Raw genomic sequence first — 25,553 nt, 5'->3', positions numbered from 1 at the left:
AATCTGAGTTCGAGGCCAGCCTGGTCTACAGAGTGAGTTCCAGGACAGCCAGGGCTACACAGAGAAACCCTGTCTCGAAAAACCAAAAAAAAAAAATCAAAAGAAAAAAAAACAATGAGAGGGGCTGGGGCGTGGTCAGGGCTGGAGCCCCGCCTAGAGTCCCCAGTGAGGGGCTGGGGTGGAGTGCAGGTGGACAGTCGGGAAGCCATCCCCCACTCTTCTGTGATCTGAGGGTCAAGCCGGATGTTGGTCACCCACTGAAGGATGGCTCCTTTTCCTCACCCTACAGAACCTCAACCAGAACCCGCGGACGCTGCTGCCCAAGTTCTATGGGCTGTACTGCGTGCAGTCTGGTGGCAAGAACATCCGCGTGGTGGTTATGAACAACGTGCTGCCCCGTGTCGTTAAGATGCACCTCAAATTCGACCTCAAGGGCTCCACGTACAAGCGCAGGGCCAGCAAGAAGGAGAAGGAGAAGAACCTGCCCACCTACAAGGACCTGGACTTCATGCAGGACATGCCTGAGGGGCTGCTGCTGGACTCAGACACCTTTGGCGCCCTGGTCAAGACGCTGCAGCGAGACTGCCTGGTAAGCCTCGGCCCCGCCCTCACCCGGAGCTGCTGGAGCTCAGGAGTGGAACCAGTTCGCGCTGGTGATTCCTATTGTCCCAGCTCTTGGAAAGCTGAGGCAGGAGAGTCACGCAGGCTAGGGTCAAAGCTTGGATAAGTGAAGCTGTCTCCGTACAGAAGATGAAGATGGGCTGCGGTGGTCTCGGGGTTGGTGTTTGAGTAGCACCTTGGGGCTCTCAGAGTCGAACCACCAACCGAGGAACCTGCGCAGGCTGGACCCAGGCCTCCCGCTCACTTGTAGCAGGTGTGCAGCTTGGCCTTCTTGTAGCTACCAAACAGCTGGAGCAGGGCTGTCCCAAAAACTGTGGCCTGTCCGTGGGATTGTTCTTCTAGCTGGGCTGCCTTGTCTGACCTCAGTGGGAGAGGAAGTGCCTAGTATCTCAGGGACTTGAAGTGTGTGTGTATGTGGGGGGGAACAGAGGGGGACCCCCACCCGCTCAGAGGAGAAAGGGAGAGGAGAAGGATTGTGTGAGGTGGTGACCAGGAGGGGGCAGTAAGCAGGACATAAGTGAGTAAGTAGAAAAGTAAAAGTTAAATTTTAAAAAAGAAACAAGGGGATAACATATGAAATGTAAATAAAATATCTAATAAAAAAATGTTTAAAAAAAAAAAAAGAAACAAGGAATTAGTGGGTAAAGAGCTCAAGAGGGTCGAGACCCTGCCCTCTGTGAGGAGAAGTTCCTGCCTCCTGGGGATTCTGGAAGGAGTCTCGGGAGTGGCAGGGACAAGTGTAGGGAGAGGACACAGCACAAAGACTGAAGGAAGTCCGAGCCAGGGGTAGCAATGCGTAGCAACGTGTGCCTGCCATTCTGCAGCTGGGAGGCTGCAGCGAGGAATGCCACCTGTGGGTTTCAGTCTGAACTACATAGTGTGAAGGGTCTCACGTAGCCCAGGCTGTCCTGGAACTTGCTATATAGACCAGTCAGGACCTAGAGATAGTTCTGCCTGCCTCTGTCTCCCAAGTGCTGAAATTAAAGATGCGCACCAAACAAGGCCTACCTAAAAGCAGTCTCTTAAGTTCCTGACTCCTGCAAAGTTGGAGGGGGGGCAGGCATCAGCAGTCAGCACCCTGTCTTCTGAGTCGATGGCTCTCAGGCTCCCTGAAGGACCAGCTCAGGGGACCTGTCAGCTCTGCTGCCTGTCCTGAGCGGATCTGGCTTCCAGTCCTGAGAGTCACACACTGCACCCCCCACCCCCAGGACCAAGCAGCCTCATCCTGGACCAAGCCCTCCATCCAGGAGACTTAAGTCCGTCCCCTTCGGGACCCTGTTGGTCCTGATAACACTAGGGCACCTTTGCCAGGGTGCTGGGTCCCCATTGTGTTTGGGTTGGCGGCTGCACCACCTGTCCCCTGACCTGTGTCCCCTGACCTGTGTCCCTAACCTGTGTCCCTGACCTGTGTCCCCTGACCTGTGTCCCCTGACCTGTGTCCCCTGACCTGTGTCCCTAACTTGTGTCCCTGACCTGTGTCCCCTGGCCTGTGTCCCCTGACCTGTGTCCCTGACCTGTGTCCCCTGACCTGTGTCCCCTGGCCTGTGTCCCCTGACCTGTGTCCCCTGACCTCTGTCCCTTGGTCTGTGTCCCTGGCCTGTGTCCCTAACATGTGTCCCTGACCTGTGTCCCGACCTGTGTCCCTGGCCTGTGTCCCTAACATGTGTCCCTGACCTGTGTCCCCTGACCTGTGTCCCCTGGTCTGTGTCCCCTGACCTGTGTCCCCTGGCCTGTGTCCCTGACCTATGTCCCCTGACCTGTGTCCCTGGCCTGTGTCCCTGGCCTGTGTCCCCTGACCTGTGTCCCCTGGCCTGTGTCCCTGACTTGTGTCCCCTGGCCTGTGTCCCCTGGCCTGTGTCCCCTGACCTGTGTCCCCTGACCTGTGTCCCTGGCCTGTGTCCCCTGACCTGTGTCCCTGACCTGTGTCCCCTGACCTGTGTCCCTGGCCTGTGTCCCCTGGTCTGTGTCCCCTGGTCTGTGTCCCCTGACCTGTGTCCCTGACCTGTGTCCCCTGACCTGTGTCCCTGGTGCTAGGTGTTGGAGAGCTTCAAAATAATGGACTACAGCCTGCTGCTGGGCGTGCACAACATCGATCAGCAGGAGCGAGAGCGCCAGGCCGAGGGCGCCCAGAGCAAGGCGGATGAGAAGCGGCCCGTGGCCCAGAAGGCTCTGTACTCCACGGCCATGGAGTCCATCCAGGGCGGAGCTGCCCGTGGGGAGGCCATTGAGACGGATGACACGTAAGTGTGCTTGCTGGAGCCCCATTCCTTCCACATGGAGTGAAAAGGCTGTCCAGTTAAGAGCCCGACTACAAAGGGGCAGAGCAGCTGGGCACGGGGCTGCACACTTACATCCCAGCACTTGGGGTGGAGGCAGAGGCAGGGGAATCTCATGAGTTCCAGGCCAGCCGGCGCAGCATGGTGAGACTGCGGAACAGAGAGGGCCAGGGGCTTCACAGTGGCCCAGCGGGAGGCCATGTGTTCCCTCTTCATCTAGCCCACACCATGGTCTGAAAGGGAGGGTACCCTGCCCTCAGAGGTGGGAGGGCGAGCTGTCAGTCACAGGCCAGGGATGAGCCTCACCTGTGAGACAAGAACGAGCCGAGGCCTTGTGCGCTGTCTCCTCACCGGCTTGGCTTTGTAGAATCTGCGTGGAGCCCTGGGGGGGCTGGGGGGGGACGACCCGGTGAGCCTGTGGGGCTTCAGCTTCAGGGCTTGGGGCCACTGAGCCATCGAGGAAGGTCACTAACTGGACTGGACCTCATGGGTCAGGCTTGTTGCATCAACTCCTCGGGATGTTTGAGGCAGCCATGCCCTGTGGTGTGTGTATCCATGGAGCCCTGCTGTGGTTGCTCAGGCTGGGCCCCAGGGTAGCTTCTGGCCCCATCTGCTCCCGACATGGTGGTCCCAGAATTGTGAGCCTAGCCCTCCTGGGTTCAGCTGATCAGAGTCTCTCTGCACAGGATGGGGGGGATCCCGGCCGTGAATGGGCGCGGCGAGCGCCTGCTCCTCCACATCGGCATCATCGACATTCTGCAGTCCTACAGGTGCGCGGGCCACGCCCACCTTCCGCACACCCGCCTTGACCCCAGCCCACCCAGTCTTCAGCTGCATCTGGGTTTCACCCCAACTCCAACTACCCCTGTCAGCCCAGCTTGGTGGGTTCCTCTGAGCCCTGCCTCCCAGGCTGGCGTTGGGCCACTGGGCTGACAGTCTCCGTCCCGTTTGTCCCCAGGTTCATCAAGAAGTTGGAACACACCTGGAAGGCCCTCGTCCATGATGGGGTGAGCTCTATTCATTCACTGCACTGAGAGGCCAGAATGGGCCGGGGACATGAAGCCCAGCGTCAGCCTCTGCCCTACCTTCCACAGGAGTGTGCTGAGCTGCTGAGGCACCACGGCCCCTGCCTCGGTGACTCTCACACCCGTGTTCAGGACTCCCATAGGATCAAGGCTTGAACAGAGAAACTTCCCGAAGGGGCTTTAGGACAGGACGGTCCTGGCAGAAGGGTCCAGAGTGTGTGCTGCAGTCAGCTGGCCAATGCTGGTGCGTGTGCGTGCATGACCTCATCCCCTCTCACCTGCTTTCCTAGGACACTGTCTCCGTCCACCGGCCCAGCTTCTATGCCGAGCGCTTCTTCAAGTTCATGAGCAGCACAGTCTTCCGGAAGAGTTCCTGTGAGCCATCACCTGTGGGACAGGGACAAGGGCCAGCGAGTCCCGGCTGGGGTTGGGGGAAAAGTGAGACCAGCCAGGCGAGCGCCAGTGAGCCTGATCTGCAGCCCTGGGCCCAGATGGGCCCCATGTCACCAGTGCAGGCAGGGCTGCACCCAGCCTCCTGTGCAGTCCTGAAGGACGGAGCACAGCACATAGACAACAAGGGAGGGAGAGATGCTGCCTGGAAGCCATGGAATCCGAGGTCATCCCAGTACTGACCCTTGCCCCTTCTGCCTGACTCTGCAGCCCTGAAGTCCTCTCCATCCAAGAAAGGGCGTGGTGCTCTGCTGGCTGTCAAACCCCTGGGGCCCACTGCTGCCTTCTCAGCCAGCCAGATCCCCAGCGAGAGAGAAGATGTGCAGTATGACCTGCGGGGGGCCCGCAGCTACCCCACGCTGGAAGATGAAGGTGACCTGCCAACCTGGGCTCTGGGCACCCAGGAAGCCAGCCTTGAAGGAACCTGGGCACATGGGCTGGGGCATGCCATACAGTGGCTGCAGAGGTCACGGGGCAGCCTGAGCCCAGGAGGTAGTGGGAGATGAGAGGGGCGTACCAGCAGGAAGGAATGGCTGCAGCAGGTCCTGCGACTGCTGAGTGGTCCAGGTTTCTGACACTAACATGACCGACCAGAGTGGACAGGGTAGCTGAAGGACCGTTTACAAGGGCTAGAGCAGAAGGCCAGCTCCTGAGGTGGGCTGCGTGGCATACAGGCTCCTGCTTGCTGCTCCCACAGGCCGGCCTGACCTCCTGCCCTGTACCCCACCGTCCTTTGAGGAAGCCACCACAGCCTCCATCGCCACCACCCTGTCCTCCACCTCCCTCTCCATCCCAGAACGGTCCCCTTCAGACACATCAGAGCAGCCCCGGTACAGGTGGGCAGGGTTCAGGTGGGTGGAGCTGGTGCTGGGAGCAGGCAACCACAGGCCTGTCACCACAGCTCTGACCCAGGTACCCATCTCCTCTGCCTTTCCCACAGGCGGCGCACACAATCCTCAGGCCAGGATGGCCGGTGAGCCCCTTCTTTCCCCATGGCCCCACCCACCTAACAGGCAGCAACATTTGGCACTGAGCTCCAGGCTTCACCCCACAGACACTACAGGCCTGGCCGGCTTCCAGAACCTTCCGACCCTCCTGCATCCCAGTTCCAGACACCAGGGCCAAGCTCCCCAGCGTGCGGGCCGCTGGCCACACAGCCACCTGCTTGTGCTGCGAATGCACTCCAGGCCTCGGCAGGACCCGCAGCTGCTCCCCGGGGACCACCCCAGGCTAGGACTCCCCGGGAACCAGGAATTGCATGCAGCTCTGGGGTCAGGGAGGAGACTGAGGCTGGGCCGTCCTCTGCAGGCCCCAGGAGGAGCCCCATGCGGAAGACCTGCAGAAGATAACTGTGCAGGTGGAGCCCGTGTGCGGTGTGGGGGTCGTCCCCAAGGAGCAGGGTACAGGGTAAGTGCCCCCCTCCCTCACAATGCTGACACTGCAGCGGCCCATCCAGCCCTGCCTGCTCTTAACACAAGGGGACAGGACACCCAGCTGAGTTGTTCATGGCTGTGATCTAAGTAGTGTGTGCCCACCTGTCACCCAAGCACTGAGGCAGAAGGATGATGTCTTAGTTAGGGTTTCTGTTACTGTGATAATTGCCATGACCATAATTTAGGAAGGGAAGGGTTTATTTCCCCTGATAGCTCTCAGGTTACTTTCATCACTAAGGGAAGTCAGGGCTGAAGCTGACTGAGACCATGGAGGTACCTCAGCAGGCTTTTTTTGTTCGTTTGTTTTGTTTTGTTTTCCGAGACAGGGTTTCTCTGTGTAGTCCTGGCTGTCCTGGAACTCACTCTGTAGACCAGGCTGGCCTCGAACTCAGAAATCCGCCTGCCTCTGCCTCCCAAGTGCTGGGATTAAAGGCGTGCACCACCACCGCCCAGCATCAGCAGGCTTTCTTACATACCCAGGACCACCCGCGGGGTGCGCCCCCTCCACAGTGGGCAGGACCTCCCACATCAATCAATAGAGACAACGCCCCACTGACTGGGTGTGGTGGTCACACCTTTAATCACAGCATTCAGGAGGCAGAGGCAAGGCAGTCTCCGTGAGTTTGAGGCCAGCCTGGTGTACAGAGACACTAGGACAGCTGGGCTATGTTGAGAGACCCTGTTTCAAAATAAATGTAAAAGTCAGTAAAAGAAGAAAGAACATACCCTGTAGACTGGTGTGTAGGACAGTGTGGTGGGGGACATTTTCCTCAATTACCAGTCCCTCTTCAGGGATGACTGCTTTGTGTCCAGTTGGCAGAACTGGGCAGCACAGACAGGTATGGGTTGAGACCTATCTTGAAAACCAAAAATAGTGTCCCCTGAGATGGAGAGAGTTGGTAGATCCATTTAGGACTGGGAGGGTGGGCTGTGCACAAAATCATCTCTCACCCCATCCCTGTTCTGTGTCTCCAGAGTGGAGGTCCCCCTATCTGGGGCATCGGCCGAAGCCACTGTGGAAGTAGACGCTGCCAGCCAGGCCTCAGAGCCCGCCAGCCAGGCCTCAGATGAGGAGGATGTGCCCTCCACAGACATCTATTTTGTAAGTTCTCCCACCACCCCTCCCCCAGGCCCCTTTGGCCTTGGCCTTCAAGGCACCTGTGGATAGTCACAACTGCTCTGTCTCTGGTGTGATCACTCTGGGTGGCAGGGCCATTGTCCTCCTCATGGGGACACCTGAGCAAAGACTGAGGCCCTGTGTCTCTGGCAAGCTGGGAGCCCACGAGAAAGCTTTATCCTTCTGGGGTAGGTGACACTCGGGATAGTGGGGCCTAGGGACCCGGTGAGCGGCAGGAGGGCTCCATGCCGCCTGCTCTGTGAGGTGGGTCATGCCGCTTCATGGACAAGGCTAGTTCAGCCCAGGCCTTGCGGATCTGAGACCATCCATGACTTACCCTGTCCACCACAGGGAGAAATACTTACGGTGGTTGCGGGCCCAAAACAGGACTATGCCCATAGCAGGTCAGAGCTGCCGCAGCCCTGGGGTCAGCTGGCACTGTCAGTGTCCTCTCTTGACCCTGGTGCTGAAACCTCATCTGAGGTCTAGGGTTGCCCTCTCCCACTGGGGTCCTCACTTCTCCTTACTAACCCAGCCACTGTCCCTAAGCGCTCCAGTGAGGCCCACACTCCCACCTGGGCAGACATACTGTCTCCCATGTTGGGCCGAGGATGCGTGCGTGTAGCTGGTTTGGACCCGGGAGTGCCCAGGGCTGTGTCCTGGATTAGGTTCTGGCCTTATGGGGTGCCTAGTCCCCGACCCAGCCACACGTCCTGCTTCAGCTGCCTGTGCCTGTACCCGCTCAGCTGCCCACCTGCACCCCTGCCTGGTTCCCGCTTCATCCTCTACCCTCTCCTCTCTTCCTTCCTCCCGCCCGGCCCACTGTGTGGCCAGTTCGCTCATGGGAGATACTGGCTTTTCTCTCCCCGTCGTCGCCAACTGCGGGCCGTGACACCAAACCACACAGGCGCTGTAAGTGACCACAGCCCGCCACGCGTGGAGATGGGGCTCCAGAACACAGCACCCCACATCCTTTCTCTCAAGTGACCGAGGGAAATCACAGCTGTAGTGTAGGTCAGCTGAGCCCCGCCTAGACCAGAGACATGCTGTGGCCCGAGCGCCACTCCCTTTCAACTACCCATCTGCGGCCATGTCACAAGCGTGGGCACTCGTCATCACCCAAGCTTGAGTGTTGCTGAGCCCTGTGCTACAGGGACCGCCGAGCCAGCAGCTGCCCTTCCCTCCTTACATACTTCACAGGAGGAGAAACGGAGGCTCAGGCCACACAAGGAACCACAAGGGCACAGGGTTCAGAAGAACCCCTCCTCCTAGTCCCAACACTCGTCCAAGTGACCTCCCAGGACAGATGACTTGGCTGCAGTGGGCCTCATAGCTGGGCCTGTTACCTCCATTTCAACAATAAGTGCCAGTCTCAGAGAGGCAGGGTGGCCTGCCCAGAGATGCACAGCCCGTCTGTCACCCAGCATTGAGAGATGGAAACGGGACCTGCACTTTGAGCCAGGGACGGCTAAGTTGGGGGGTACAAGGCTGCCCTCTGCAGGGTAGACTGTTAGGTTCCTTGCAGGAGGTAGACAGACCACGGGCGTCTGGCTGGCCTCTGGGGGTGAGACACCCCCACCTCCTTGATCTATCTGCTCTGCACCGGCAGCCTTGTCTGAGGCCCTTCTGTGCCCCACTCCTGGGACTGTGCTCCTTGCCACTGGGAACCCCAGCAGAAGGCAGGGTGACAGCCCAGGACTGGCTCTCTGGTTCCAGTCCTGGGGGAGCGCAGTGAGGCTCCGCTTGGATGGAACTCATGCAGGAGCTATGTCCCTGCACCCACAGTTCTCGGCGGCCGAAACTGCGCTGTTCTGTCCCCCGCGCGCACTCAGCCTGTTCTCTGCAGCAGGCTGTTGGGGCTGTCGAGGGTAGGGTAAGCCCAGGGCACTGGTCAGAACAGGAAGCCCCCCCTTCCCGCTCCACTACAGGCTGGGCAGGTGGGGACCAGTGTAGTGGGACAGACGGGGCACGTGGGGGGAGGAGGGGAGGAGAACCCCGGCCCGCCCTGCCGGCCCTCCTGCACCCTGCTTCGCTGCTCCCGCTGCCGCCGCCGCCTCCCCAGGGCCAAGGGTTGAGGGCAGGTGGCCCTCACAGAGGGAGCCGGGGTTGCGGCTGCTCCCCAGGGTTGGGATCCCCCTCTTTTACTTTCTGTCTCTTCCTTCTGCCTGTCTGCTCCTCGCCCCCTGCTCTTCTGCACCCCTCCTGCACGCGCTGCGCAGCCCACCGACGAGAGGAGCTGGGTGTACTCCCCGCTTCACTATAGCGCGCGGCCCGCCTCCGACGGCGAGAGCGACACAGTAAGTCCCCAGGCAGGGTGGGAGGACAAGGCCGGAGCTCCTCCCCTCCCCTGGTGACTCCCTGCCCTCCTCTTCTAGTTCCTCCCCTTCCTCCGGCGCCTCCTCTCCCTTTGAGCCAACTCTGAGGCTCCTCTTGCTCCAACTCCTCGTCCCTTCCCCCGACTCCTCCCCCTCTGCCCCTCCTTCCCCCCTCCCTCCCCGCTGCTCTAGGCACAGGGATCTCTAGGTGTACCAACCCTGTGACCCAGGAAAACCGGGCTTGGTCTCGGGGCCACCCACACTGTAGCTTCGAGGCTGCACCAGGAAGCTTAGTGGGGGCCTGGGTCCTGCCCTCCCTCACCTGCCCCTCTCTGGTCTTTGCAGTAACTTCTATGCAGTCCCCAATCTGGAGCCCAGCGTCCTTCTGCCACCCCAGCCACTTCCTGGAGGCGCTGCCCCCCACAGGGGCTCAAAGCTCAGAGACATCACCCCGATGGCCCTGGCCCGACCTTGTCCTCTCCCTCCCCACTGACGGACGCCACAGGCCAGGCCCAGCCCCAGGATAGCTCAGGCCGCCATCGCTGCTTCCTGTGCCTGTTGGGGCGGCGACATTTGGAGTACCCATCCTGTATTTATTTTGGGTCTTTTTTTTTTTCTTTTGGACGGAGAGGGAGCACAGGAGTGATTTACTAGGAAAAAGACACACAAAACCCAGGAAGATGCTGCAGCCACAGCCTTAGTGCACCAGGCTCTTCATGTCTCAGTGTTCTGGGGACAGTGGCCAGGTAGCTCCAGTAAAGCCCACACACTCCAGGACTCTTGTTACGGCCTGCAGAGGAGACAGGCCCCACCCCCACCCCCGGTGGCCATCCCAGGTCTATGCTCCTGTGTTGGGTCGCCTCAACAGAGCCCCTCCGTCACCTCAGGTTTGGGACCCGCGCAAACCAGGACTAGTCATGCCCTGTGGTCTTTCTGCATCTGTTTACTGCCACTGCAAGGACATCCTCAAGCATGAATGTCTTGTGGCTACAATCTCCTGATGCTGACTGGGAGGGTCCATACTGTCTGTGTCTCATCCCTATGAAGCCCTGAGCTGGTGCTGTGGGTCCCCTTGACTCCCAGGGAAACCTCTGCCCCAAGAAGGGCACAGCCAGGCTTCTGGCTGCAGAGAGCTGGGTCCTGAGACCCCGGCTGAAGAAAATAAGGGAGAAAGTGACATCACCTCAGCAAAGCCAAGTATGTCCACCGAACACCAGGGGAGTTGTGGCCAGCGGTCTACTCCTCTGGGTACAGTGCAGTGGTGTCATGACCCTGCTTTGTGGACGCTCCACCCACAGTGTGCTGTGGAGGGGTCAGGCTGGACCAGTCTGAAAACTCCAGCGCGGCTTTGGGGTCAGCCGCATGGGCTGCTTGGATTGCACCTTCAGGGACAGAGGTCAGGACCTGGCTGGCTTCCAGGGACTGCAGGCAGCCTGTGGAGGCAGTGAGGGGCATGACACCCCTGTCATGGCCAGAAAAGGCATGGCCAGGGAGAGGACCCATGCTGGGGGATGGGGAGGCAACAGTAGGAGAGACGGACAGATGCCTGGCCCTGGACCTCACGTCAGTCCCCTTCCTGTTGTGGAATGCACAGTGAACTGCTGTGTGAGTTAATTCAGGGGCTGCAAAGGCAGCATTGGGCCTTGCACAGACACTGCAGGCATAATGTCGCACCTGTCATCCCAGAAAGTCAAGGCAGGAGGCTTGTGGCAAGTTCCAGGCTAGCCTGAGCTACAGAGTGAAAAAGAGGCCAAAAGAAAAAATCACAGGGCTGGCCCTCCCACTCAGTGGGCAGAGCTCATCCAGCTGCAAAAGCCCTGAGTTCCATTCCAGCACCACAGAAACCAGATGGGGTGGCACACAGCTGCCATCCCTCACGTGGGAGGCAGAAAGAGCAGAGGTGCAAGGCCATCCTTGGCTACAACCAGTTAGAGGCCAGCTCGGGCTACACGAGACCCTCTCAAAAGAGAATCTGTAAATACCTTTGTGACTCCCATCTTGTCCCCCATCCTGTTCTCCCCAACAGCCGCTATCGCCCCACCGTGGACGGCGTGCGAACTGTACTGTAAGGCCTGGGGCCGCCTCCAAGGCTGAAGAGGTGCCCCCCAAGCCCGCCTCTGTTCTCAAGCCATCCCAGCAAGTCCCCTGTCCAGCCCCACACAACATAGTGCAATATGCCCTCCCCGTGGGGTCCCTTGGCACGGTACTGTCTCCGCAGCCCCTTGTCTCGCACCCCTAGCTCCCCTCTCTCGGGTGGTTAATAAGCGCATCGCACATCCTCCCCCAGCCCTGTTTTTACTGTTGAATTCATCCTGTAAACTGCAAACCTCGTGTGTCTTACCTTTAGGACAGGGATCCAGGGTCCTCAGCCCATGTGGTCTGGTGTTTGACAATCCAAGTACAGTGTCCCCTTGGCGCTAGCCAGAGGGGCCTGTCCCTCCAGCGCAGCCGGCACACGTATGCAGCCCAGGTTCCCGCCCCACAGGTCACAGCCCCTCTTTTTGATCTGTAATAAATCTCTAATAAGAAACACGCGTCCCCGGTGACTTCTGCGTGAGTGAGGGGAGAGCAGGTGGAGGCGAGGCATGTGTCTTGTCGCCCCCGTTCTAAACCCTCCCCGGACCCCACAGGACAGTTCCAGAATCGCAGATGACGTCCTCTCTCCAAGTGTGAGCTTCCCTACCCAGAGATGATCCACAAGTTGAGCGCAGTGTCACAAGCTGGCCGCGGAGTACTCGGCACGTCCGGAGTCAGCCAGAGCCGGTCCGTTCCCGTCCTGGGTTTTATTAGCGCGGACTGGTTGCTACCGGGCTACCCCAGGACTCCGAGGCCTCCCGGCCTTTGGGGCTCAAGTTTCAGTTTTTAGAACTCGCGGCCCCGCACGTGTAAGCGCCGCCCACTCTGGCCACGCCCCTTTGATGCCCCATTCGGGGCCCAGCAAGACCCCCGGCGCGGTCTCTGGGTTCATCGGCCCCGCCCTCAGGTCCAATGAGTCGCTCTGGCCTCCACGGCCCCGCCCACCCGCCGCGGCTCCGCTTCCTCCCACTCCTCAGTCCGAAACGCTCGACTACGCGTCCTGCCCGTATCTATTCACAGTTCGTGGTTACACATGTCAATCTTACCTCAGCCCCGAGTCCGCCCGCTCAGGTCCTGTCCTCCGCCTGTCAAATCTAGCTTACTAGACCCCGCCCACACCGGCTCCCGTAACTGCCATTCCCGTAACTAGGCCCCGCCCCGCTCAGGTCCCTGGTCCGGTCTCCGGTTCTATAACTGTCGATCTCCATAAGCCCCGCCCAACACAGCTCCACTTTTTTCCTGTAATCTCCTCCGCTAGGTCCCGCCTCCCCAGGCCCCGCCTCACGCAAGCCCCGATGTTCTTGACCCCGCCCACTACGCGCCTCTTCCGCACTGTGACAACCGCCTCCTAGTTCCGCCTCCCTAAGCGCTCCGCTCGCAGGCCCCCTACGGTGCGAGGACCCGCCTAAGTCAGTCTCTCTCACTGCCTGAATGGAGCATCAGTCCGCTGGTTCTAACGGCGTCCCGTTAGAAATTCACCATGCGTGACAAGTTTGAGAACTCCGGAGAAATCTCGGGTTATGTCGTCCCTGGAGTCCGGGGTAAAGGGAGTAAGTTACTCCCTGGGATCAGGCGCAGTTTGGGCAGTCCTGAGCGCGCCGCAGCAAAAGAAAGCCCCCGGCGCCAAGCTTCCTGGTTGTTTACGCAGGCGCATGCGCGGCGCGGGCCGCCAAATGGGTCGGGACTCTCGCTCGCGCTCACGGTCTGCGGGTCGCAGGGGTCGGAAGCAGCGGAGTCGGAGCCGCAGCCGGAGCCGGAGCCATGGGCGGAGCAGCCGAAGGCGACGGGAACACGAGCGGCGGCGGGAACGCAAGCGGCGTAGCCGAGGGCGCAGGTGACCGGCCTGGGAGCTGAGGGGCAGGCGGGGCGTGAGCCGAGTGCGAGTCTGCCGGGCTGCGCCGGGGCAACGGAGACTCCTGGGGACCCCGGGGCATGAGCGCAGGGGACTGAGTGGCCACACTCGCCACCCATCTGTTCATAGCCACTGTCTTGTCCTAGGCTGGCAGAAACTCAATGTGTAGCTCAGGCTGGCCTCTGGAGTGCTCGGGGTTACAGATATACGTCAAAGGCTGTTGCCTCATAGTTAAGGGTTTTTGCATTTCTTCATAGTTAATTCTGCTCAGTTGACGTTCATTCTTCTCAGGTCGCTGTACTTGTAACAAGTTGACCAAAGTCTAATCAAGACACCGTTCATAAAACACTGGGATACAAGCTCAAATAGCATCATCTGTCGTTTTCTGTGGGTACTGGGGATTCAAACTCGTGACCTCAAAATACTACCTGGTGGTGCTTTTTCCTCTTTCATGGTTCCTGGGCTGTCAGAGAATCCCTCTGTTGGGCCTCTCGTCGTCGTCTGTCATTTCTCATCTCTTTTACCTGACAGCTCAGCAGGGCTTGAGGGCACCGTACACACCAGAACCCCAGCACTTAGGAAACAGACAAGAGCCAGCCTGACTATAGAGTTCCCACCTGACAGAGCATCATAGAGATCGTGGGATTTTTTTAAAGATTTACCTATCTCGTGTATGTGAGTACATTGTCGCTGTCTTCAGACACACCAGAAGAGGGTATCGGATCCCATTACAGATGGTTGTGAGCCACTGTGTGGTTGCTGGGAATTGAACTCAAGACCGATGAAAGAGCAGTCAGTGCTCTAACCATCGAGCCGTCCCTCCATCCCCGTAGAGATCATAAACAAGCACTCAGAAAGCAGAGGCAGAAGGTCTCTGAGTTCCAGGACAGCCAGGGCTACACAGAGAATCCCTATCTTGAAAACCCACATAAGAACCACCCCCTCACTTCCAGCCTTTAGTTCCCTTGCCATATTGTCTGTTATGGCCCTGGGACTTGTGTAGCCCTACTATGAAGGGCAGCCTAGTTTGTGTGGGAACCTATGTGATTTACAGGTTGGTGAGGCTGCAAAGGCAAGTGCTCTGGTGTTGGTCTTGGTTGTGGCCCCAGCACCTAGGATGGTTCCCCAGCAGCAGCCAGCACTGAGAGGTCTTGGTGTGTCCTCCACACAGGTCAGATTCGGAAGGAGACCGGCGGCAGAAGTCTAGTAGGCGGAGCCTTCGACCGCCCCGATGGCACTCACAGGACCAGTCCTCACACTCTGACTCGGGTGAGGAGCGGGCACAGGGCTCCCGGGCCCGGAAGGGTCACAGGCGCTCGTGGTCCCCGGGGTCACCAGCATCCAGCTCGGACTCCCCGAGACGCTCCCGGAGTCCTGGAGCAGCTGCCCTGGCTGTGAGCCAGCAGCAGAGCCTGCAGGAGCGGCTGCGGCTTCGTGAGGAGCGGAAGCAGCAGGAGGAGCTGCTCAAGGCCTTCGAGACGCCCGAGGAGAAGCGTGCTCGGCGACTGGCCAAGAAGGAAGCGAAGGAGCGCAAGAAGCGGGAGAAGATGGGCTGGGGCGAGGAGTACATGGGCTACACCAACACCGACAACCCCTTCGGGGACAACAACCTGCTGGGCACCTTCATCTGGAACAAGGCCCTGGAGAAGAAGGGCATCAGCCACCTGGAGGAGAAGGAGCTGAAGGAGCGAAACAAGCGGATCCAGGAGGACAACCGGCTGGAGCTGCAGAAGGTAGGCCGGCCGAGGGCGCGGCTGCACGGGCCCTTCACATGCTCGTCCTCCTCCGGAGGCAGAGCTGCCGGGCACGCGCCTCACCATCCGGCTCCTGTGTTGCTGCCCAGGTAAAACAGCTGCGGCTAGAGCGGGAACGGGAGAAAGCCATGCGCGAGCAGGAGCTGGAGCTGCTGCAGCGGGAGAAGGAGGCAGAGCACTTTAAGACCTGGGAGGAGCAGGAGGACAGCTTCCACTTGCGGCAGGCCAAGCTTCGGTGCGCTCCTCCCCGGCCTTCCCCTGGCCAGGGCCAGTCGTGGCCCGTGGACTCAGGAGGCAGATCCACGGGCAGTCCTGTTAAGACAGTGACGGGATGTGGGGTTCATTGTCCAGGCGCAGGGCTGTCGGACACCCCCGTCAGTCTGAACCTGGCTGGCTGGAGCCAAGGGTCAGCGCTTTCCAGGCCCGTGGGCAAGTCCTGGTGTCAGCGATCCCAGCGAGCCTCTGGCCCTGACCCTGCCACCCCGTTCCTCCCACAGCTCCAAGATCCGCATCCGTGATGGGCGGGCCAAGCCCATCGACCTGCTGGCCAAGTACATCAGCGCAGAGGACGATGACCTGGCGGTAGAGATGCATGAGCCCTACACCTTCCTTAACGGCCTCACGGTGGCGGACATGGAGGACCTGCTAGAGGACATCCAGGTACTGCTTTCCTCCGCCCCTCCCTGGGCCCTCCTTCAGTCCCCGCCGCTGGTTCACGTGCCCCTGCCCACAGGTCTACATGGAGCTGGAGCAGGGCAAGAACGTGGACTTCTGGCGCGACATGACAACCATCACAGAGGATGAGATCGCCAAGCTGCGCAAGCTGGAGGCCTCGGGCAAGGGCCCTGGTGAGCAGCGCGGGCATGAGCATCACGGGGGTGGCGCCTCGGAGGCCTTGGGCACAGCAGCAGCTGAGTGTGTCTCCTCGGGAGCCTCAGCCTTCTCCCGGGGCTCGCAGGGTCTGCGTGGGGGCGCTGCCCAGCCACCCTCCACCAGGCAGCCAGCCATCCTTGTCTGAGCTCCAGGGTGGGACAGCCGGGAACCTCGGTCCATGCTCAGCAACCTGTCTTACAGGTGAGCGCCGCGAGGGTGTCAACGCCTCGGTCAGCTCCGATGTGCAGTCGGTGTTCAAGGGGAAGACCTACAACCAGCTGCAGGTCATCTTCCAGGGCATCGAGGGCAAGATCCGTGCCGGTGGCCCCAACCTCGACATGGGCTACTGGGAGAGCCTGCTGCAGCAGCTGCGCGCTCACATGGCCAGGGCCAGGTGAGGCTGTCACAGGGCCTCGCACCTGGGTCCCTCCTCGGCCTTCATGACCACCTGGCCAGTATTTCTCTAGTGACTGTCCTCTCGACACCGGGCTGCCTGTCCTGCTGCCTCCCAGGCAGCACTCCCCTCTCTACCCGTCCACATCTCTTCCCTCTGTCCCCTCCCAGTCTGGCAAGAGAGTTGTATACAGATTCCATGCGTGTTTGGCAGCATGGTGTAAACATGACAGCTGCTGGGTTGCCTCGGTTCCTCCGGACGTCGTCCCTCACCCACGCTGTGTGGATGTCCCCCTCCCTCCCCCAGGCTCCGTGAGCGGCACCAGGATGTTCTTAGACAGAAGCTGTTCAAACTGAAGCAGGAGCAGGGCGTGGAGAGCGAGCCGCTGTTCCCCATCCTTAAGTCGGAGCCCACAGAGAGGTGACGGGTGGGTGGGGGACCCTGTAGGGACGAGCTGGAGCACCCCCAGCAGGACGGGCCTCACCCCTCCTTTCACCGTCTCGTGCAGCCCCGAACCTGAGGAGCGGCCCCCTAGCCCCGGGACTTCCGTGGAACCCGTGGAACCGGTGGAACCCGAAGAGACCACAGCACCAGGGGAGGGAGAGGGGGAGGCCGATGGCGAGGCGGTCCTGATGGAGGAGGACCTGATCCAGCAGAGCCTGGCGGACTATGATGCCGGCCGCTACAGCCCGCGCCTGCTCACGGCACACGAGCTGCCTCTGGACGCGCATGTGCTGGACCCGCACGAGGACCTGCAGCGCCTGCAGCTGTCTCGCCAGCAGCTTCAGGCTACAGGTAGGGGCTAGCCCAGACTGGGGGTCCGGGGGCGGGGCGGGACCGGGAGGAGTGCGGGCGCTCGGCTGAGCCCTCTGCCCTCACAGGTGATGCGAGCGAGAGCGCGGAGGACATCTTCTTCCGGCGTGCGAGGGAGGGCATGGGGCAGGACGAGGCGCAGTTCAGCGTGGAGATGCCGCTGGGCGGCCGCGCCTACCTGTGGGCCGACAAGTACCGGCCGCGCAAGCCGCGCTTCTTCAACCGCGTGCACACGGGCTTCGAGTGGAACAAGTACAACCAGACGCACTACGACTTCGACAACCCGCCGCCCAAGATCGTGCAGGGCTACAAATTCAACATCTTCTACCCGGACCTCATCCGCAAGCGTGCCACGCCCGAGTACTTCCTGGAGGCCTGTGCGGACAACCGGGACTTCGCCATCCTGCGCTTCCATGCGGGCCCGCCCTACGAGGACATCGCCTTCAAGATCGTCAGCCGCGAGTGGGAGTACTCGCACCGCCACGGCTTCCGCTGCCAGTTCGCCAACGGAATCTTCCAGCTCTGGTTCCACTTCAAGCGCTACCGCTACCGCCGGTGACGCCGGTGGGCTGCCGCCCTGCCAGCCTGGCCTGCCCAGCTCCTGGGTGGGAAGGCCGAGAGGACCAGGAGGCCTCCTCAGGAGCCTTGGGGATCCGTGGGCCACCTCTGGGCTTCAGCCGCCAGCACTGTGCTGGCCGCAGCCCCTCTGGCAGGTCCCTGCCTGTCGTGAAAGGATTTTTAACTGTTCTTGGAGAGACTGTTTGAGGCGACAGGAACGTCTTGTTTCCATGGACTTGTTCAACCGTGGAACCCCATGTAGTTTTGATACATTTAATAGAAAGTTTATTCTAAAACGGCTTCTGATCAGAGTCACAGTGCAGATAGCACACCCAAGTGGCTGAGGGAGGCTCAGGGCTCGGGGTCTCCTCTGCCCCACCCGACCCCGAGGCCACTACTATCTGGGGAGACGTGGCTGTCACCACTGGGGTAGGTCCTAGTTTGTTCCCAGTGGAGGCCAAGGACACTGTTTGGCAGCCCAGATCCGCCACCAGGTGTCACCCATTGGCAAGGTCATGTCATCCCCAGCCCCTAATTCCGTGGCCTCTGCCTCGGCCTGAGAATGCAGCAAGACACACACCCGTCCAAGTGAGACTACTGCAGCCCCAAAGCAGCCCTGTTGCCCAGGGAGCCAGTGACTAACGGCCTCTGCTGTGAACACTCACTCAGCCCCAGAGGTCCCACCAGGGCAGAGCCAGGACATCGAGCTTAGGAGACACAGCACATAGTGGCATGTTGGGCCTCAGTTTCTCTGCCTGGGCTACAAGGGGTCCATCCTCTTCCCCAGTACACTGTGAAGTCTCCTGCCTGCTGGCTTCCCCTGTGTGCAGGGTCCCGGCCTGCAGAGAGGCAGAGCTGGGGAAGGAGCATGGAGGTTAGGGTACCTCACAGGCCCTGCCTTGTGGAAGGGCGGCCAGCCAGCCCAGGGCACTGGGGCGCCGGGCAGGAATGCCGACCCCATGCTCCGACCTCTCCCTGTGCACACATGGACGCTGGTGTCCCGGAAGCTGCCCCCAGCTCCCACTCAGCCTTTTCCTTCCGATGGCTGTGTCCTTGGCTAAGAATAGGCTCTACGGCCTGGCCCCCAGCCTCCGCGGAAGCCACAGCCACAGGGGGTAGGTCCTGAACCTCAGCTCCCACCCCAGCAGCCTCGAGCCACATTCCTCCCTGACAGTGTGGCTGGGAGCCATGGCCAGGAACTGCAGCCCCAGGCCACACCTGATGGTCGAGCGTGGGCTCTGTCACACTTCTGCCTCCGTGTCACCTCCACACAGCAAAGTTGAATGTCCTTCGGCCATTGCCTGAGTCTCTGGACCAAATGTGCCCTAATCTCAGTCCAAGGGACAAAGGAAGAATGTACAACAGCCTCTCTGCTCCCAGCCCATCTGCATCAGAGCCAGCCCCATGTCCTCACCACCAAACACACCTGCCAGCACCTTTTATCCCAGGCCAGAACACCTATTCATCCCATAAAACCCCAATCTTTATACCCTTGCCCCACAGCATTGATTCTTAGCCAGATGTTGAGAAAGTAAGGACGCTTGCCTCAGCGGCCCAGAGCACAGAGACCTGGGGTGGTCTGTGTCCATTTCTGTCCCTAGCTTATGGGATGGATAGTCAGGGCAGGCCCAGCTTGGAAACACTACAGAGTCCTCACCAGGGAAGAAGCAGGTCAGGGCTCAGGACTGGAGGGTGGGAAGGGTGGGAAGGGCCCTCAGGAGTGGGAGACAGGAAGGGTGGGGGTGGTGCAGCAGGCAAGGGCCTTCCTGTTGCTGACAGGAGTCTGGCTGACCCTGGGCAGACGCTGGAACTGGGAGGTTAGGGTCACAGCCAGGCCAGGCATCTCAGTCCCCACCAGTACCTGTCAGGGACAAAGAGGCCCAAGGTTACCTCCTCTACCTAGGTCTGTCCCCGCCTCAAGCCACACAAGGCACAGGACTAACACCCCCTGCCTGGCCCAGGCATCCCAGGCAACTGTCAGGGCTTCCGGCAGTGGGTCTGCAGGGGAGGGTTCCCCAAGACTCCGTCTCCAGGGGACAGCCTGGTCTACCCCTCCCCCACCGCAGCCCTCCTTTGGCCCCTGCAGTCGGGCTGGAGCCGGCCTTGCGATCCCAAGACCCCTGGGAGGCCAAGACCCCTGGGAGGCGCAGGGACAGCCACGGTGCGGGTCAGTCACTGCCGGGCCAGGACCAGCCCTGTCTGGCCTCTCAGCTCTTCCCACTTGGGGGTTGTCAACGGATGTCTCTTCTCTGTCACCCTGTGCCCTGCCTGGTTCCCACCCTTGCAAGGCACCCGGCTGAGGGGCGAGGCCAGCACAGGGGGTGGGGCTGGCGAGACTGGCAGAAAGGCAGATGAAGACAGGGCGGGACGGGAAACAACCGCAGTCACAGCCCTCCGGCCCTGGGCTCCTCAGGGTCCCCAGGGCTCCTGCTGGGGCCTTTCCTCAGCCAACTCCCCTCCCTGCTCTCCGCCTGGCCTGGAACACCACAGACACCTGGGGACAGATAGCACAGATGAGTCCCCCGCCTCCGTAATGTGACTTTACACCACTGTGCCCAGGTAAGCCTCTTCATGCCTGGGGAGCCCAGATCCACTAACCACTCTGCTGTGGCCTGTTCATTGGGGGTGTGATGATTGCGTCCGGAACCCAAGTTCCCTGAAGGGGATCCTGGGGTGTGACCTTTACTCAGGTGGTCTAGCCAGGACAAGTGCAGTTCCCTGGTGGCACATGGGTACACTGGTTTTCTGTGTCTGGGCAAGGCCAGCAAAGATGCCCTGGCAGCGATGAAGATGGGGATGGGATGCGGGGTGTGGCCTGGTACACAGGCTCAGCTCAGAGACTGCGCCTCCTCCATGGCATGTGTCTGTCCTATGCAGAGGGGACGTCCATCCAACACACCAGGGAGCAGGCCTAGGTGGCCCCTCCCAGCCCACCGCCACAGGATAACACCTGCACGCTGGAGCTGCGCACAAACAGGAAGCAGGCAGTGGGAGGAACCGTGTGTGGTGAACCTGAGAGCCTGTGGGGTTGTGGGACACACACACTGAGTGTTTGGGGTGTTGGCAGAGCAGTCTGCTGGGCACAGCTCAGGACAAGGCTCAGCCTCAGGAGCCCATAAGGAGAAAGCCACAAGAGGGGGGGCAAATTTATTACACGGGGGAAACTGAGGCTGTGTAGGGAAGTCATGGGTGACGGAGGTCATGGGTGGCAGAGGTGTGGGGAGCCCAGGCCGCTCTCAGGCCTGGTGGGGAGGCTTGTTGGAGATGGATGAGCCGGGAGGAGGAGGAGGGGCCTGGTCCGCAGAGCCCAGCCACACACCGCATTCCACCCAGGCTGGAACGCAGCCACCCAGCCTGGGCCTCAAGGAATGGGGACCAGTGTCTCAGGGCACACATTTACAAGGATGAGGCCCCATCCCAGACAACACCACTGCCTATCACCCCCAACAGTGGGGACATGGCTCAGGACCACCCCACATCCCAGTGACTCAGGACAGGGAAGCTTCCAGAACCCTCCAGCTCCCTGCTGTTCAAAGCCAGGGTGTGGTGGTCTGCGCCTGTCCCCCAGCAGAAGCTGGGGGCAGACGGAGCTCAGTGAGTTCCAGGCCAGCCTGGGCTACACAGTCAGTCTGCATGAGGACAGACAGAATTCCTGAGCCTTGAAATCCTCGGGCCCAAAGTTCCCTGCTCCAAGGCTGTGGAACCTGATGGGGTGCAGAGACACCCCAAGTAAGTCTCCCAAGACCACACAGCATGGGCTGCTGGCCAGCATGGGAGCTGCCAGGCCTGCCTCGGGTCTCGCCTAGGCTGCCTGAGCTGCCTATTATCACTTGAAGCCCAGAGGAGGAAGGGAGGGACTGGAAACTGCCATCCATCCTTGATGCTGCCTTCCAACTTCCCTGGGCCAAAGAGCTGGGGAGTGGGCTTGTTCCTAGGCGCAGCAGTCTTGAGGGACCTGGTGTCCTTGGCGGGGCTGGACGGAGGAGGGGCCAGCCGCCAATGAAGCCTGCCCTGAGAAACTGAGCATCAGTCCTGGGACCTAGCACAGAAACTCAAAGATGTGCACAGCACCTCAGAGCCAGAGGGATGCCATCCACTAAGCCGCCACCCTGCCCTCATCCCTGAGCCTCAGTTTCTCTCCTGGATTCTCCTCTGGATGGTACAGGCCCAGCCAGGCAGTGGCTTGGAGTAAGGCCTCTTCAGGGGAGCATGGAGGCAGCACCTACTAGGCTGCGTATACCTGCATAGATCATTCTGTATTGCATAAATTAAATACCTACTGTGTGCCAGATGTAGGCGCAAGAAATAATTGTTGTCAGCATCAGCTGTCTTTGCCAGAGAAGAAGCTGAGGCACTCTGTGGGGGATATGGGGACAAAAACAGAGGAAGCTCCCTGAACCCTGGGTGACCAAGTGTTAGAACCCTGCAGCTAAGCGGGAGGGAGAAAGAGAAAGGCAAGGGCTGGCGAGGTGGCTGCAGCCAAGCCTGACAATCTGAGTTCAATCTCCCAAGACCCCGTGGTGAAAGGTGAGAGCTAACACCCACCAAATTGTCCTCTGACCCACTCCACACACACCGGACTGTACGTGTGCCCTTGCACGCCCCCACACATGTGTGAATGATGTAAATTTTTAAAAGCTAAGAAATAAGGCCAAACATGGTTCATACCAAGAATCTGAGACATGGAGGGTTAGCGTGAAGTGAATTGTCAGCCTGGGCTGCACAGGAACGCTGGGCTGTGCTGCTGCCTGTCTCGGGTCCCTGGCCCTGAGCCTTCTTTTTTTCTTTTCCTTCCTCCTCTCTCTCCCTCTCTCTCTCTCTCTCTCTCTCTCTCTCCCCCCCCACCCCCCCCCCCCCCCCCCCCCCCACCCTCCCTCCCTCCCTCTCTCTCTCTCTCTCTGTTTTTTAAACTCGAAACAATCCTCCTGCCTCAGCCTTCCCGGTGCTGCAAAGGATTTTATTGTTGAATAGTATCACTTTTAGATGAGCCCATATCCAGCCTCGGTTCTGTGATATTTGTCCCTGCACACCCCCCCTTCCTGCCCCACACCGGTCTCTGCTGGAGTCCTCCCCGGGGACATGTCGCCATCGGGCTGTTTTTTCATTCCCAAAATGGAGCGGGAACTTCTGTGTCCATTTCTTATAAAAGTGACGTCAGGGAAGAGGAGGAATGGTCCAGTGGGAGCGTCGGGGCAGGTACCAAACCCTGGCCAGAACGAGTGTGCCCACAACCTCACAGGCTAGATTATAATAGATCGGGAAACTGAGGCCACGCAGTGCGTACACGGACTGGAACTCCAACCTGGGGTGCAGGGTGTCAGAACACGTTTCTGTCATTCCAGCTCCTCAGGAGGCTTTGGCAGGACCACTTAAAGCTCCAGGCCAACTGGGCCACTTCACAGGGTCACAAGCAGTCGCGGGACCAACAGTGGTCAGACAGTCAAAGGCTCCCTCAAAGAAAGGATATTTTGTTCCTGGGGCATTGAAGTCTCTGTAGGAGTTCTCCACGGGCGCTCGAGTCCTGCTTATCAGCTCACCTTGTCTTCCAGGTACGCCGGAGCCAGCGCCAGCCCACTGTTCCAGCCACCGGCGTCTGATGGGGTGCTGACCCCCTTGCCACGTCAGGCTCAGGAGCCATGTGGCCCAACGGCACCTCGCTGGGGGTCTGCTTCCGCCCGGTGAACATCACGCTGCAGGAACGGCGTGCCATCGCGTCACCATGGTTCGCTGCATCCTTCTCCACGCTGGGCCTGGGGTCCAACCTGCTGGCGCTGAGTGTGCTGGCCCGGGCGCGCCCCGGCGCGGGGCCCCGCTCCTCCTTCCTCGCTCTGCTGTGCGGCCTCGTCCTCACCGACTTCCTGGGGCTGCTAGTCACCGGCGCCATCGTGGCGTCGCAGCACGCTGCCTTGTTGGACTGGCGAGCCACTGACCCCGGCTGCCACTTGTGCCACTTTATGGGCGCGGCCATGGTGTTCTTTGGGCTGTGTCCCCTGCTCCTGGGGGCCGCCATGGCCGCCGAGCGCTTCGCGGGCATCACACGGCCCTTCTCACGACACACGGCCACGACGCGCCGCGCGTGGGCCACCGTGGGGCTGGTGTGGGTGGCGGCCGGGGCCCTCGGGCTGCTGCCACTGCTGGGGTTCAGCCGCTACAGTGTGCAGTACCCCGGCTCCTGGTGCTTCCTGACGCTCGGGGCGCAGCGCGGCGACGTGGCCTTCGGGCTCATGTTCGCACTCCTGGGCAGCGCATCCGTGGGACTGTCCCTCCTGCTCAACACCGTGAGCGTGGCCGCGCTCTGCCGCGTCTACCACACGCACGAGGCCACGCAGCGCCCGCGGGAGATGATGGTTCAGCTCGTGGGCATCATGGTGGTGGCCACGGTATGCTGGATGCCCTTGCTGGTGAGTCCCGACGTTCGAGCCCCTCTACACACGCGCACGCGCGCACACAGACACACAAACGCGCACAGACACACACACACGGCTATGTGAGGATCCTCTTAGTCCTGGGGTTCAGATCTTTGGGGCTTTGGAGATCTGCAGGGTGTAACAGGAAAAACTTGTGGGGTTGTGTGTTCTGGAGTAGGGCTTTGAAAAATGAGTAAGAGTTCACCTGCTAGACAATGCTGAGGAAAAGCTTCTAGACAGAGTGGCTGGATAACTGGGTGTCACTGCTTCTTCCTGCACCACAGACCCCAGGCTTGTGGAGATGTCCTGCTGGGAGCATGGAGCCCAGCTGGTAGGACTTTAACGTGGGCACAGGTCTTTGTTCTGTTTCTGCCTTGTTCCTTCAGCAAACATTTACGGCGTGCCATCTGTACCCAGGCTCCCCAGCACAAAGGCGACTTCCCTCTGGGAGAGAGGTGTGTGGTCTAGGCTCTCAGAGCTGTCTCAAGCCGCTGGGGCGACTTGGCTAGACCCTGTCTAAAATAAAATGTAAACCGGGCATGAAGACACGTGCCTTTAATCCCAGCCCTCAGGAGGCAGAGGCTGGAGGATCTCTGAGTTCAAGGCCAGCCTGGTCTACATGGTGAGATTCTGTCTCAAGAAAAAAAAAATCAATAAAAAGGAGAATGTTGGAGACTGGCTTCGGGTAGATTCCTGCCTCCAAGTTTACTTTCTAAACCTCAGTCTAAGTAGGACTTGAGCTCAAAGCCTGTACTCCTTCTAGGCCCAGAAGAGGCAGCAGCTCAGAGAGGTCGCCCACTGCTCCAGGGTCACACAGCACAACCCTCTGCCCCTGCAGGTCTTCATCGTGCAGACCTTGTTGCAGACACCGCCTGTCATGAGCCCCTCTGGGCAGCTGTCTCGGGCCACTGAGAAGCAGCTGCTTATCTACCTGCGTGTGGCCACCTGGAATCAGATTCTGGACCCCTGGGTCTACATCCTCTTCCGCCGGTCTGTGCTACGGCGCCTGCATCCACGATTCCGTTCACAGCTCCAGGCTGTGTCCTCACACCAGCCCCCAGCCCAGGCCATGTTCAGTGGACCCTGAAGGACGGTGACACTCAAACCGAGGTGCTTGGTGACTGCCATCAACCTGTGCCCTGTCCCAGGAGCCTGAGTGCTTGCTGGACTAAGCTACTACGGCAGGGTCTGACTCCTGTGAACTGCAAAGATACCTCCTCGATGCTGGGGAGGTCCTCCCTGGCCCCCTCCCCTGTCAACTAGGAGGCCAGGGCACATGTTAGAGACCCCTTGCAGGAATCTTGGGTTACACCTGGGGTGCTGGTAGCGTCTCCCACTTTGCCAATGTGCAGGTCTGAGATGTGGAGCTTCACATTCCCCCAGGCTCAAGGATCACCAACCTTGGGTGTTAGAAGCACCCACTGTGGTCCCCGTAGCTGGGTCTGGGGTCACCAACCTCTCCAGTGTTTACTGAGCCTCCTTCCCCCATGGCTGTCCAACACACTGCTCAATAAATGGTTGAATGTCCAGGTTCTGGAGTATTAGGTATACAGCAGGCGCTCAGCCAGGCATCCCTCTGTCCCTTTGCC

At 60.1% G+C, this 25,553-nt stretch overlaps 3 protein-coding genes across 9 annotated transcripts in view; all 3 read left to right on the top strand.

Annotated features, from left to right (window-relative positions):
- Pip5k1c (phosphatidylinositol-4-phosphate 5-kinase type 1 gamma) overlaps positions 1 to 11,767 on the top strand; it is a 32,092-nt gene extending 20,325 nt beyond the window's left edge. The window contains exons 7-18 of one of the 5 annotated variants that reach the window (XM_028771802.1): positions 290 to 589; positions 2,656 to 2,861; positions 3,584 to 3,667; positions 3,856 to 3,904; positions 4,213 to 4,297; positions 4,583 to 4,744; positions 5,070 to 5,208; positions 5,313 to 5,345; positions 5,681 to 5,779; positions 6,781 to 6,907; positions 9,142 to 9,219; positions 9,583 to 11,767. In XM_028771802.1, the coding sequence (XP_028627635.1) occupies positions 290 to 589; positions 2,656 to 2,861; positions 3,584 to 3,667; positions 3,856 to 3,904; positions 4,213 to 4,297; positions 4,583 to 4,744; positions 5,070 to 5,208; positions 5,313 to 5,345; positions 5,681 to 5,779; positions 6,781 to 6,907; positions 9,142 to 9,219; positions 9,583 to 9,585 (1,365 nt within the window). In that variant the 3' untranslated portion in view covers positions 9,586 to 11,767. Of the gene's footprint in view, positions 1 to 289; positions 590 to 2,655; positions 2,862 to 3,583; positions 3,668 to 3,855; positions 3,905 to 4,212; positions 4,298 to 4,582; positions 4,745 to 5,069; positions 5,209 to 5,312; positions 5,346 to 5,680; positions 5,780 to 6,780; positions 6,908 to 7,756; positions 7,835 to 9,141 lie in introns of all 5 variants that reach the window. The other 4 variants (XM_028771805.1, XM_028771804.1, XM_028771801.1 and 1 more) reach the window with 4 other exon arrangements.
- A 1,198-nt stretch (positions 11,768 to 12,965) lies between these two features.
- On the top strand, positions 12,966 to 17,857 carry Cactin (cactin, spliceosome C complex subunit). 3 transcript variants are annotated; one of them, XM_028771800.1, is made up of 10 exons: positions 13,079 to 13,147; positions 13,697 to 13,840; positions 14,337 to 14,898; positions 15,009 to 15,154; positions 15,417 to 15,579; positions 15,653 to 15,767; positions 15,994 to 16,186; positions 16,493 to 16,606; positions 16,695 to 16,981; positions 17,068 to 17,857. In XM_028771800.1, coding segments are annotated over exons 2-10 (2,073 nt in total). In that variant the 5' UTR covers positions 13,079 to 13,147; positions 13,697 to 13,838; the 3' UTR covers positions 17,559 to 17,857. The 3 variants fall into 3 exon arrangements, with proteins under 3 accessions (XP_028627631.1, XP_028627633.1, XP_028627632.1); XM_028771799.1 differs by lacking the exon at positions 13,079 to 13,147 and adding an exon at positions 13,232 to 13,552; XM_028771798.1 differs by lacking the exon at positions 13,697 to 13,840 and having other exon boundaries at positions 12,966 to 13,147.
- A 2,052-nt stretch (positions 17,858 to 19,909) lies between these two features.
- Positions 19,910 to 25,493, top strand: Tbxa2r (thromboxane A2 receptor). Its single transcript, XM_028771808.1, has 3 exons — positions 19,910 to 20,116; positions 23,107 to 23,958; positions 24,803 to 25,493. The coding sequence occupies exons 2-3, from the start codon at positions 23,194 to 23,196 to the stop codon at positions 25,049 to 25,051; spliced, it is 1,014 nt and encodes a 337-aa protein (XP_028627641.1). The 5' UTR covers positions 19,910 to 20,116; positions 23,107 to 23,193; the 3' UTR covers positions 25,052 to 25,493.
- The last annotated feature ends 60 nt before the right edge of the window (positions 25,494 to 25,553 follow it).

Source organism: Grammomys surdaster, unplaced genomic scaffold (assembly GCF_004785775.1).
Source record: "Grammomys surdaster isolate TR1022 unplaced genomic scaffold, NIH_TR_1.0 209, whole genome shotgun sequence".
Classification (NCBI taxonomy): Eukaryota; Metazoa; Chordata; class Mammalia; order Rodentia; family Muridae; genus Grammomys; species Grammomys surdaster.
This window is presented reverse-complemented; position numbering and strand designations above follow the sequence as displayed.